This window comes from Heptranchias perlo, chromosome X (genome assembly GCF_035084215.1).
Source record: "Heptranchias perlo isolate sHepPer1 chromosome X, sHepPer1.hap1, whole genome shotgun sequence".
NCBI classification, from domain to species: Eukaryota; Metazoa; Chordata; class Chondrichthyes; order Hexanchiformes; family Hexanchidae; genus Heptranchias; species Heptranchias perlo.
In genome coordinates this window covers 15361507-15374378 of record NC_090370.1, presented here as the reverse complement: position 1 = coordinate 15374378, position 12872 = coordinate 15361507, and the positions used below count along the sequence as shown (strand labels likewise).

Here is a 12872-nt window from a genome sequence, read left to right as displayed (position 1 = left end):
ATATTAAAGCGACCGTTCACAATCATTGCCGCTGCATCAACTGCGATCATTGCCAAGTTGGGCTGTTGAATTCTGCTCTCGGGGGTATTCAGCTTGACTAAAAGCTGACACCGCAGTCAGGCTTTTAAGAAAGAGAGAGCTGGGAAACCTAGGGGCAAAGAGCTGCAAGAAGACTGGAATATAGAAGAGAGGAGTTAGCAAATTAGCTTTAAACCAAGCCAGAGAACCCACTGAAATTAGACGCATGGTGTGTTCATTCTTTTTTATTACATGAAGACAGGCATTGATGGAAGTAATTATTGGAAGAGGCAGACGGGACCTTGGTTTAACATTTCATTCAATCAAAAGTTAGCACCTCCGACAATTTGGGGGAAATTTTAACCCCCAAGAATGGGTGAGTGAGAAGTTAAAATAATACAATTTTGCAGCGCGACCACAACCTGGCTCCAATGCGCCCATTTCCAGGTTTAATGGAGGCGCGTTTGGCTGCGCACGAGTAACCTACTCGCCAGAGGCGGGTCGATAAATAGTGCAGGTGGGCGAGTAGTTATCGGAGCAATTAACATCATTATGAGATGTAAATTAGGTGATTTTAAATTGAATCTAACCTACCTTCGAATTTACCGCCTCCGGTATGGATTTCCCAGGCCGTGGGAATCATGGCAAGTAAAAGGAGGCGAGAAGGGTCAGATCCATGAGATAAGTGCCTTTATTGCACTGCTTATGTGCCAGGAAGAGCAGGAGTGCTTCCTCACGGCTCACCAAGCTTACCTTTTAAACACCCCGCGATCGGCCCCCCATCCAAACTCCGAAGACTCCGATCTCTTCCCCCCCCACCTCCCACTTAGCCAGGGACAATTACTGCAGCCACACTGCAATGCCCAGCTGAGTTCAGAAAATTCAGTACAAATTGGGGATCAGCACAAATGGTCTATATGGATCACCGAGCCATCAGGGGAAGATAGCCCTGCTTTCCATACTATTCCCACATTTTACATTCATGGCATTTTTGTTTTGTTGTTGAAGCATCACTGCTGTCCTTACCAGGTGAGAGGAGGCAGATGGCCATCAGAAGAATATGTTCTGCTTCATGCAAGTTCAGATTCTTCATGCCAATCTGAAATTTTATCAGTGGCTCCAGCAACTCAATGGAATGGCCAGCTAGAAAGGATATGAGTGGAAAGTGAAAATCTCTCTGGATTCTTTTTAATAATATTCTTTATTTTAAAAAAAATTCCAGGTGAAAATCTGAAAGTTAAATTTATTGGGTGAAAAATCAGAAAACCAATTTTACAAGTGAACCTTCAATTTGCAGTGTTTCTTTCTCCTTCATTCTTTTGACTTTAGGTTAGGAGACTCAAATAAGATAAATTATCATAAAGGAGTTGTAATCATCCTTTGTCCCTGTGCATGCCAAAAGAATAAAGCCTGGCTTGGGTAGGTTCATGTGACGAGTATGCATACAAAATGGCATCATGATGATGTAGATTAGCAGTGCTACGCATGATCCTCTATTCCAATGTCCCACAAAATCCCATTGCACCAGCTTGTTTTGACCTGAAGATAAACTGAAACTAAGTATCAAACCTCTAATCCCAAACCTACACCTCTGCACCTCCGCTGGCCTGGGGGGATGGCAGGGAATTGTGTGTGGAGGATGCAAATCATTCAAAGAATGAGGATGCCTTAGAAGGAAGGTAATCCACCTTTTTTCCCCATTGAGTTTCTCCACACATCATAGGAGTATTCCAAAGTTGTGACAATTCAGAAAGGGGACACCTGCAGAGAAGGCTGGACAGACCTGTCAAAGAAATTTTTGCACACAGCAGTCAAATCTAGAGAGTAACATTTAGCAAATGTGTAAGGATTACTCCACATGGCAGCCCTGCAAATACCAACCAGAAGTGCCTAGGAAGCCATCTTAAAATGGGTGGAAGTGACTTAACCTGTCCCCTCGGCTTCTTCCCTACAATATGGTAGCAATATAGAATACAAACCACAAACCACCAACCACTTAGCTATCCAATGCTAGGACGCTGGTTTGCCATCGGTCTTCAAACCACAGTAAACAAACTTAAGATTTCTGAAAATGATTCATACGACACACAGTGAAAACAAAGTTTCTCCTCTGGTGTGAGAGCGACTTTTGGTAGGGGTTTCCCAGTGAGAATATCAAATCAATAACAACCTATAAAGTCTTTTAGTTCATTAACCCTGCAAGCTGAAACAAATGTTAATAGAACAGTTTTCCATGCAATAAACTTAGGCCCAGGCTTTCCGATTGGGGAGCATCTCCAATGGTGCGGAACTTTAGCCTGCCATAGAGTTGTCCCTCTGATCCTGGCCCACCATCTTGTCAGGGGGTCATTTGCATGCACCTACCTACATTAGGTCAGGCACATTTTATGCTGCCGGGCCTGCCCGCCAAAGGGTGGGGGTGGGGTAAAGTGAAAGCGAGAACATGGCGGGGCTCCCAATTGTCCCGAGCACATTTCCAGCCCGATCCACCAAGACCCGCTGAAAAACCAGTGGGACAGGGCTGGAAAGCTTAGGCCTCAACCTCACACGTCAGAACATTGGCAACATTAACTTGTGAAGTACTAAATTAAGGTATGAATTCGAAACCAGTAACAATGCCAAACAGGTTGCTTAAAACAGGATACCAAATCGTGACCCTCTAATGAACCAAACTCGAACAGGTCATGAAAAACTCAACAGCCACAACAGGAAGCCAAATAGAACTATAATGTTTGTCATTAGAGTTGAACAGGTACTGTAGAATACATGGGAGATACAGCTGACTGACAGAACATCACTACACATTTTCCATTTTGTGTTACAACTATTAGTTGGTGACCTGGAGGAACTAATCAAGAGCAGGTAATCCTGACCTAATAGTTGCCATCTTTCAATAACCAGTCCATGAATCAGAGTGTCTCTGGGATCAGATGCAACAGAGAGGAGATACTTCTTACAAGACATTGGGATACTGCCTCTACTTATTTCCATGATTTTGGGAACCACAGTTTGCAGAGCTAATAAAGGAATTAGTTTTGCTCTGACTCCTAGTACCTTTTAACTACCTGTGGACACAGGGGAAATAGAGGAAATGAATACAGAAATCTTTGTGTCTAGGAAAAGGAAAGGTTGTCCAGCTTCCAGTCTCTCACAGTCAGCATCCTATTGCAGAAACACAGGAGCTAGTTGTTGTCTGTCAAGGAAAACAGGTCTGTCTATAGATGCCCCAATGCCTGAAAATGTCCTGAACTATTTCTTGGTAGATTTTTTCACTCATGAGGATGAACAGTGAGGCAACGGAGAACATCTGCTGCTATGTTGTCTACCCCAACTGGGATAAATAACAGGGGGATGCAGCCATGAGGAATCCCATGAACAGTAATGCTGTGTTCTATGCAAGATTTGGAGGAAGGGTTCCACTCTGGGGCTAGGGACCTCTGGTGCCAATACCTGAGGATTTGAGCAACTTTTGATTAGGCATTTGCGCATTTACAGCTTTGGCCCAATAATGAACCTTTAAATAATTAGTCACTATCCTCCTCAGGAGAGTCCTGTTGCCAATTGCCTGTAGATAGATAGGGATGTCCCGAGGCGGCTGTGTGTCTAGTCTGCTCCCCTGTGGCTGGGATCATGGTTCTTACTGTGCTGTTCAAGGAATTGAATCACATTTTCTCAAATAGGAGTCTGTGGATATCCCAGAGGAAGTACCTCAAAATGACAATGGCACGGATGGAGTCATACCCATTTACGTAGAGGTGGGTTACCCAGCCCCTACAATTGGGTGGGGGAGAGTGGGGAAAGAGAGCTGGAGTACAAAGCCAGGCTCATTTTATGATGCTTTCTTTGATTACGGTTTGGGAGACCTCCCAATTTTCCCTCAGGGAGATATTAATGATTCATTTAATTATCATGCAGCGTGCCCAGTGCTGACCAGTATAATGGGATTGCCTCAGAAGTACTGTCTCAGGTGGTGCTGGGACCATTAAGATAAGCAATGCCTACCTTGCGGGTGGTGGGGGGGGGGGGGGGGAGAGGATGATACTTAGCCGATAGTTACCTCCTTGGAAAGACTGGTGTAATCTGTCCTTGATTTACAAAGAATTCAGTGCGAAGGAGCATAGGAGAGTCTGGTAGAGTACCAGCATTTCCTATGCACTAACTTCTGCTAATGAGCATTCAACATTGGCCAACTCAGCATGGCTGGATTTCTCAGGCTTACTGAATAATGCAGGAAACTGCATTCATTTCGAATAAGCACCTTTCATGAACTCAAGACAAATTTGGCAAGTTTAGGGGACAAGCATGACATGATTATAAGCATCAGCAATCATGAATTTGCTATTGCATTTTGCACAGTATTTAAAGCCTTTAGCTGATATGCTGACCCAACTATAGCGGCTTTTAATTTGCAGGCAACGTATTGCATCGGTCAATGCTAAAGGGTGTACCATACGGCCCCCACGGTGCAGCTGGGGCAAAATCTACAGAGTGTAAAATTCTCATTTTTATGCCAACACTCTAGCATGTTTTTGCCAGTTATATTCTAGCACTCTAAGCATATTTGTTCTCTATGGGGGAAGAGTTCCTTCTATTGCTACTTTTAGTGAAATCAGAGACTTGTTCTTTTAGAACGGATTTATGATCTCGCTACAAGTAGCAATCAGAGGAAATCTCCCTCCCCATGAAGCACAGGATTGGTCACTGGTATTACCATGTGACCGAAAGAACACATACATGATTTTCCTCTGCTGCATGTCCAGGGAACACCCAGGAAAAAGGGGCGGAGACTGGCCAGGTTTCCACCCCTCTGCGCTGAATGGGAATTTCTTGGGCGATCAAGGGATTGTGGGGGGTGGGGGGGGCGCGGAGGGGGTAGAAATGGATATGCCCACATCAGGCATAAGTAAGATCTGTCCCATAGAAATGGGGAGGGGGCGGTTGCCCATTTAGAGTAGCACCGAGAAGTGTGCCTTAGGCCTTGCGCCCAGCCCCGCTCAGATAGGAGGATCTGAGTGGGGCCTGGATGCCACCTGTTGGAGTCACAGAGAAGGTAAGTAGCTTCTGCTGTAAGTGCAAGTGTCGGAGAATTGGGGCTGAATGCCTTCACAGCAGGCAGCCATTACTGCTGTAAATCAGGCCACATAACTTTTGTGCGCTTGTCTTGATAAGGATAGACTGGCAACTAATTTTCTGAAGGTTCGTTACTTGGTGCCAACTGGCTCCTGGGAAAGCTGAAAGAGCAACAGAAAAACCATGACAGGTCAGATTAAATTAACAGAATATTTAATATTCTGTTTGATTAATCTAACCTACTCCTGTAAGAGACTGGAGACTTTGTATTAAATTTTTGGCGATGAGAGATCAAATGCCAGTAGCACAGAATTTTTAGCTGGGAGAAGTGAACTAGCAATGGTGCAGGTCCTCGGGCTTTGCACGATATGGGAGAAGAGCATGGGTGGCACTGCCTATCTACAACATCATTGTGAGTGCGCAGCATGTGGTTTTCCTAGAACCGATCAAGCTAGATTGGACTTGTACTTGGAGGATGTAGAATGAATATGGTTTTATTTCCTTTTATTGCTTACCTTTGGTGACGTCACTTATATTATATTTGAATTCATCATTTCCACAGGTCCAGGACATATCCTCCAATGTGAAGGACTGGTTTGACCGCAGCATAATAATTTCAATTGCACTTGACTTCAGAAGGGAAATTTGGTCATCCGCAGACAATTCCCTGCAGGTTGAAGAAGTTCTCTCCTTAGTAAATATTTACCCATCAGAACTTTTGTTGTAAACTAAATTTTATTGATATTTCTCCAGTGATGGGTATACACCCTCAGTTTATCTCTCCATTATTAGGTCCCTCATCTCTGCTACTGAGGGCAGGTGACTTCTGTCGATGCCCTCCTTGACTGGACAACCCCATTTGATTTTCTGTCAAATGGTGTGGTCTCTACCTGGCACAGCTCAGGGCTGGAACTGAGCAGAGTGAGGAGGCAATTAAACCTGCAACCTTCCTCTTTGTGCTGGTGTGGGTTACTGCTCCAACACGCAGCATTACCACACCACCACCACCTCTTTTCTCATTCCACTTTATTCTGCAACAATGATTTGCTAATCAGAAACATAGATACAAATACCAAGTTTAATGCACATATGAAGTTGAAATAAACTTGTAGCATGGCACTGAGCCATAAAGACCAATAAGGTCCCAGGTCTGATCCTGTGCTCAGTTAGCTCATCTCAGCTGGGGCAGCAGTAGGGGTGCTACGATTGGCCTCAGTGCCCATTGGCTAGGGAGGAAAAAATTGGTCTGGGTCCCATTACTGGAAAGTGTGTGGGAATAGCAGGCGAGGACAGGATCAGTCAATTAATTTGGCGACACTCACTGTCCAGGCTCACACATGAGGAATGGTCAATTGGGGCGAGGAACTGAAGGGCTACCAGTGGCAGCAGAACTGTACCCCAGTAAAAATCACTGCCTTTAGGGGAGGAAGGAAATAAATTGGGAAAAAAAACTATTTGCTCAGTTTTAGAGTTATAAAAGACCCCCAAAGCTCATAATACTATTTCAATTGTGGAAGAGAAGGGAAAAGGAAAGCTCATGGGAGACAGGACACAGGTCAGCTGGTGATGTTTTTTTTTTGAGTGCTCTTTCATTATAATTTATAGTGGCAGCAAAGCAAAGTTAGAAGTGGCGAATTTGCGATCAGCTTTTGCTAATTCAGAAAAAATGTGGATTTTAAGCTAGCTTTCTTGCAATCATCACTTATGCAGTAAACAGCAGTCAATTCTTGCGCTCATTTAACACTCATATGCTGCTATATGCCAGGTAGAACTTGAATTGAGCAAGTTATGATAATTTCAAAATGCGCTTGCGTCCAGTGAATAGATTGCAATGACCAATGCTGGTGTTTTTTTTGGGAGGGGGCAAATTATTTTGCTCATTGAGGTGGGGTAATCATCAATAGACCCCTCTCTCATTTCATTGTCAATTCAAACACAGTCAGCTACCTCTATTTTGCAGTGTCTTAACATCAACATCAGAATACTACGCCTTACTAAAACGAGGTGATTTTTTCTATTTCTCACATCAGCCACTCTTGAGGTCTGTTAATGCTGAATTGCAGGCAATTTTACATACAAACCAGCACCCAGTAGGCACTGGGCTGAGGTTGACCACATTCATTTCATGTAGGGCTCATACAACCAACAGCAATTTACACTTGTATAGTGCCTTTAATGCAGCAAAATATGCCAAGACATATCCCAAAAGGCAAGAAGAATGGACACTGAGCACGAGTTAGGAGAGATGAATTATGGCTTGGTTTAAGCGATAGATTTTAAGGAGACTTTTGAAAGTGGGGGGTGGGGGTACACTCTGGTACCAATGGCGTTGCTGCAAATATTATGAATAAAGTATATTTTAATGAAAAAAAATGGTGTTGTGAAGAGAGTGGTGATGCATAGTAGATCAGAGTGGAAGATCTGAGCTGGGATTTAGGGCTGGAGGAGGTTGCAGAGATAGAATTGGGTACAGAGGAGAGGGTGGAGTGGTCAAACATGTTGAAGGCTATGGAGAAGTTGGGGAAAACAAGAAGGAATAATGCACTGAGGATGTCGTCACAGAGGATGTCACTGGTGACTTTGACCGGAGTGGTCTTGGTGCTGTGGGTGGCACTGGCACTAGAGAGCAGGAATTCTAACAGGTTACACTATTTGAGGGCCTTAGAGGAAAAGGAGGTTAGAGTTGGGGCAGTAGTTGGAGAGGGTGGAGGAGTCAAGGTGGGGTTTTAAGGAGGGGTTATAAAGGCAATTTTGAAAGGGGGGGGGGCATCAATACACGTGGAAAGAGAGCTATCTATAATGTCAGCAAGCATGCAGTTGAGGAAAGGTAACTGAGTGTTCAAGATTTGGATTAGTAAGGAGTCAAGGGAACAGGAGCTGGATGTCATGGAGAAGATGCGAGTTGGGGAAGATGGGGAGAATCTACAGGGTTCAGGGCTAGGCTGAGCTCCTCACAGTTGACATTAGAGCTGAGGGTGGACGGGAGAGGGAAAAGAGGCCGTTAATGGTGAAATGGCTCAGGATGGTCCCAGAGTAGAAAGGTAACCAGTAGAGAGGACAGCTTCATCCCATTGATTAAAGCTGGAGTTGAACCAAATCTCAGAGGTGGAAGAAATAAATAACTTGCAGTTAAATAGCACCTTTTGATTTTCCAAAGTGCTTCATTACCAATGAAGTACAGGCATTGTTGTTATGTAGGCAAATGTGGCAGCCAATTTGCGCACAGGAAGGTCCCAAAAATAGCAAATGAGATGAATGACTAATTGATCCGCTTTTGATGGTGTCGATTGAGGGAGGAATGTTGACCAGGACATAGGAGCACTTCCTGTTCTCCTTTCAATAGTGCCATGAGATCTTTTATGTCCAGTTGAACATGCAAACAGGACTCAGGTATCAGATTATTAAGTCTGCCACAGAGGGTAAAGTTGATTTCAATTTCAAATCCCCAGCCATGACATTTGCAGCCTTCTCCCACAAAGAAGATATTCTCGCGTAACTCCTCCCAGTGGCATCATCAGTAGCACAAATCACCATGTCTACAGGGCACGGTAGTGTAGTACTTTTGTTACTGTATTAGTAATCCAGAGGTTTGGACTAATAATCCACAGAACGCAAATTCAAACCTCACCATGGCAATTTGAGCATTTGATTTCAGTGTAAAAAAAAATGGAAATAAAAAGCTGGTATCAGTAAATGTGACCATGAAGCTGTCGGATTGCCCTAAAAACCCAACTGGTTCACTAATGTCCTCAAAGGAAGGAAACCAGCAGTTTTGCCAGATTTTCCATGCTTCTCCTCCACTGCCCCTCAATCATTTACACATCTTCTGGGTTTTACATATATCTTTTATTTCTCTAATTTTTCTCATTATTACCTTTTGTCTTGCACCATTATCATTTTTGTCATTTAATTATCTCCTGTCCTCCACTTAATCACAGACCTCTCGTTTCTCCCCACCCCCGTTTGCCCTTGCTCTATTCCTCCTTATAAGCTGTTATCCTGAGGCATCTCCCGGGTCTGACGAAAGGTCATCGACCTGAAACATTAACTGTACCTTCCAGTCTCCACAGATGCTGCCTGTTTCCAGCATTTTCTGTTTTTATTTCAGATTTTCAGAACCTGCGCTGTTTCCCTCGTTAAAGGTGCAGAGCTTCGGGAGCAGTCGTTTGCTTCTCTGCAACACAATCATGGTGTGGAGATGCTGGTGATGGACTCGGGTGGACAAATGTAAGGAATCTTACAACACCAGGTTATAGTGCAACAGTTTTATTTGAAAATCACAAGCTTTCGGAGATTATCTCCTCCTGACGAAGGAGATGATCTCAGAAAGATTGTGATTTTCAAATAAAACTGTTGGACTATAACCTGGTGTTGTAAGATTCCTTACAATCATGGTAGGCACTGAATCCTGGACAAATGAATCATAGAATCATAGAAAGGTTTCAGCACGGAAGGAGGCCATTGGGCCCATAGAGTCCGTGCCGGGTTTATGCAAGAGCAATCCAGCTAGTCCCACCCCCCTGCCCTTTCCCTGTAGCCCTGCAAATTTTTTACTTTCAAGTACTTATCCAGTTCCCTTTTGAAGGCCGTGATTGAATCTGCCTCCACCACCCCCTCAGGCAGTGCATTCCAGATTCTAACCACTCGCTGTGTAAAAAAGATTTTCCTCATGTCTCCTTTGGTTCTTTTGCCAATCACCTTAAATCTATGTCCTCTGGTTCTTGACCCTTCCACCAATGGGAACAGTTTCTCTCTATCTACTCTGTCTAGACCCTTTATAATTTTGAATACCTCTATCAAATCTCCTCTCAACCTTCTCTGATCCAAGGAGAACAACCCCAGCTTCTCCAGTCTATCCACGTAACTAAAGTCCCTCATCCCTGGAATCATTCTAGTAAATCTCTTCTGCACCCTCTCGAAGGCCTTCACATCTTTCCTAAAGTGTGGTGTCCAGAACTGGACACAATACTCCAGTTGTGGCTGAACCAGTGTTTTATAAAGGTTCATCATGACTTCCATACTTTTGTACTCCATGCCTCTATTTATAAAGTCTAGGATCCCGTTTGCTTTTTTAAACCGCTTTCTCAACCTGTCCTGCAACATTCAACGCTTTGTGCACATATACCAATGACGATACCGGATTCTTTACTCTTAGTCTGGTTCAGCAAAAACTGAAAGCGAATACACTTGAAAGTTTTAACACAATTTATTAGCTGCAGCTGACCCTATCTATAGAATTGATTTCAACTCTTGACAGAGTCTGGTCAATCTCATAGAACAGGCAATTTACACAGTCAAAGTTCACACAATTATACATTTTCAGAGTGGGGAGGGACATGGTTCCCATACCGGGAGTCGAACCCGGGCCGCCTGGGTGAAAACCAGGAATCGCATCTTATTGAGCTACTGAAAGCTTACTACATATGCACCCCCAGATCGCTCTGTTCCTGTACCCCTTTTAGAATTGTGCCCTCTAGTTTATATTGCCTCGCCTCGTTCTTCCTACCGAAATGTATCACTTTGCATTTTGCAGCGTTAAATATGAACGTGTGTTCTCATACCCAGCCTCCAGGTAACACCTTCAAGCAGTGTTCCATACTTCAAAGTTTCTTCATCAGCCACATGAATGGACAACTATGTGGTGGAAGGACCTACACAGGGCAGCTTGCATTGTGCTCGAAGTGCAAATTCAATGCTGCATATCAAGCTGGTCAAAAACTTCTTTATCCAGGTCCTTATGCAAGAGACTTTGCAAAAGGGATGCTTCTGCCACGAGGTTGACTTTCCCTTGAAGGTATTGAATGGCAGGTCACTGTAGTCCTCATGTACTGCAACTGTTTCCCTTATTTTTAAAGCTACAAATCCACCTCACAGCTTTGTCCTGGATCTTGTGGTATCAGCAACAAAACATGAAGGAGAATTGACACTAACTCAACCTGCATTGGGTCTTTGCTGTAACTGAAGAGACAAGACCAAAAAACTGCATCGAAGCTAAAGTTGGCATCCTGTTATGTATCAAAAATTGAAAAAAACGCTTCATGGCTCTAACAATTAATACTTTTGAGATCCCCTCTTGGGCCATGCAAAGCCTTAATAGCACACTTGGGGGTACCCACCACTATTGTTCAACTGAAGCACACTAGATCCCCAGACAAATCCATCAACACAATTATTGTTTGCAAAAAGAACTGCCACAATACTTTCAGAAACACCCGGGACAGACACTCATTTAGGATGCACTAATAAAGATATCAAACAGCGGATGACAGCGGAGAACCTCGCTTCACAGGCAAATCTCCCATCCATCCATATATGGACCTTGGAGCTGGGGTACACAGCCCAGATAAAATCCAAGATTCTGCCATATACTCCAATAGCTTCTTCATGAGTGCTTCATAAAGCACCAGGTTGAAAGCCATACAAAAATTAATGAAAGCAATGAAAGGGAACTTTATGACATTCCATGATCACAAAGCCACAACATGCCCGACACATTTCTCATGAGAAAGAAATTCAGCCTGATTCTTTTTGATTAAACCATGAGCCTCCAACAAACCAGACAAATATGCTGCGACAGCCTGAGGAACCACCTTGGGATAAGAATAATTGGTCTTGCTAGGATCCTCTCCTTCTGCATAAAGCCCATAGCTGCAACCTTAAGGTATTCATGCTTCAAATAAAATCCAATTTTCCCAGCCTCAGAAGAGCAGCATAAATACCATCCATGCCTGCCAGCCTACCAGCTAGATGATGCAGCGCAGAGTTTACTTCTCCCAGTGAGGTGATTTCTAAAAAATTCATTCTCGGGATGTGGGCGTCGCTGGCGAGGTCTGCATTTATTGCCCATCCCAAATTGCCCTTGAGAAGGTGGTGGTGAGCCGCCTTCTTGAACCGCTGCAGTCCGTGTGGTGAAGGTTCTCCCACTGTGCTGTTAGGAAGGGAGTTCCAGGATTTTGACCCAGCGATGATGAAGGAACGGCGATATATTTCCAAGTCGGGATGGTGTGTGACCTGAAGGGGAACGTGCAGGTGGTGTTGTTCACATGTGCCCTTGTCCTTCTACTTGCCACTTATGACCACACTCAGTCAAATGCTGCCTTGACGTCAAGGGCAGTCACTCTCACCTGTGGTCGCAAAAGGCTTTCTCTATGCCCAGCACAATCTACTGGCTTTCCAAACTCCATGCAGTTGGGTTCCTATTAAGGCCTATTACATTGGACAGCAACTCGGTGTACTGCTTTCTTCAGACCCTGAGGGTGTGCTCACAAGTTTTCCAGTCACGGGTACTAGTTCACAGGTACTCTTTCAAGCTTGACAGACAACAGATTTCAGCCAAACAGAAAACCAATGTATAATCATTATCCAGTAGGGGCTAGGGCTTGCTATAGGAGTGGCTCAAGATGCTGAATCCGAGAAAATGATCTGGAGTAAAAACCCAGAAGTATAACACTGGTCCCAGGCTTTGTGGTTGGCAACAGTCTTCTTGTGGCTGAGTGCCTTACTTGTAGCACACTGACCATCGACCATTCCAGCTTGGCATCACCCCTTCTTGTGAGGCTAGGATCTTGCCCAGTACAGCTAAGAGCTCCTCTCTTGACAATGGTAACAGGTCAATGGTAAGAAGATTCCCATCATCAAACAATACAACTGGAAAGTAAAGCACATGCCAAGATATTCACAACTACATGACCGATTGCCACGCCCCTCGAATCCCAGCCGATGTCACATAATGGGTGAACCTTGGAAAGGAAGCAGAGAGAACACTACTGCCTCAGGGATTTGCA

The 12872-nt window shown here is 44.2% G+C and overlaps 2 protein-coding genes across 3 annotated transcripts in view; both read right to left on the bottom strand.

Annotated features, from left to right (window-relative positions):
* Positions 1–12872, bottom strand: part of LOC137307305 (vitamin D3 receptor B-like) — a 274444-nt gene that overhangs the window by 5172 nt on the left and 256400 nt on the right. For both annotated transcript variants that reach the window (XM_067976766.1, XM_067976767.1), the window contains 2 exons: positions 5604–5755; positions 1045–1161 (listed from right to left, as the gene is read on the bottom strand). In XM_067976766.1, coding sequence (XP_067832867.1) covers positions 1045–1161; positions 5604–5755 — 269 coding nt within the window. The remainder of the gene's footprint in view (positions 1–1044; positions 1162–5603; positions 5756–12872) is intronic.
* LOC137307306 (myosin light polypeptide 6-like) overlaps positions 1–12872 on the bottom strand; it is a 448832-nt gene that overhangs the window by 225374 nt on the left and 210586 nt on the right. The gene's annotated exons all lie outside the window — the stretch shown is intronic.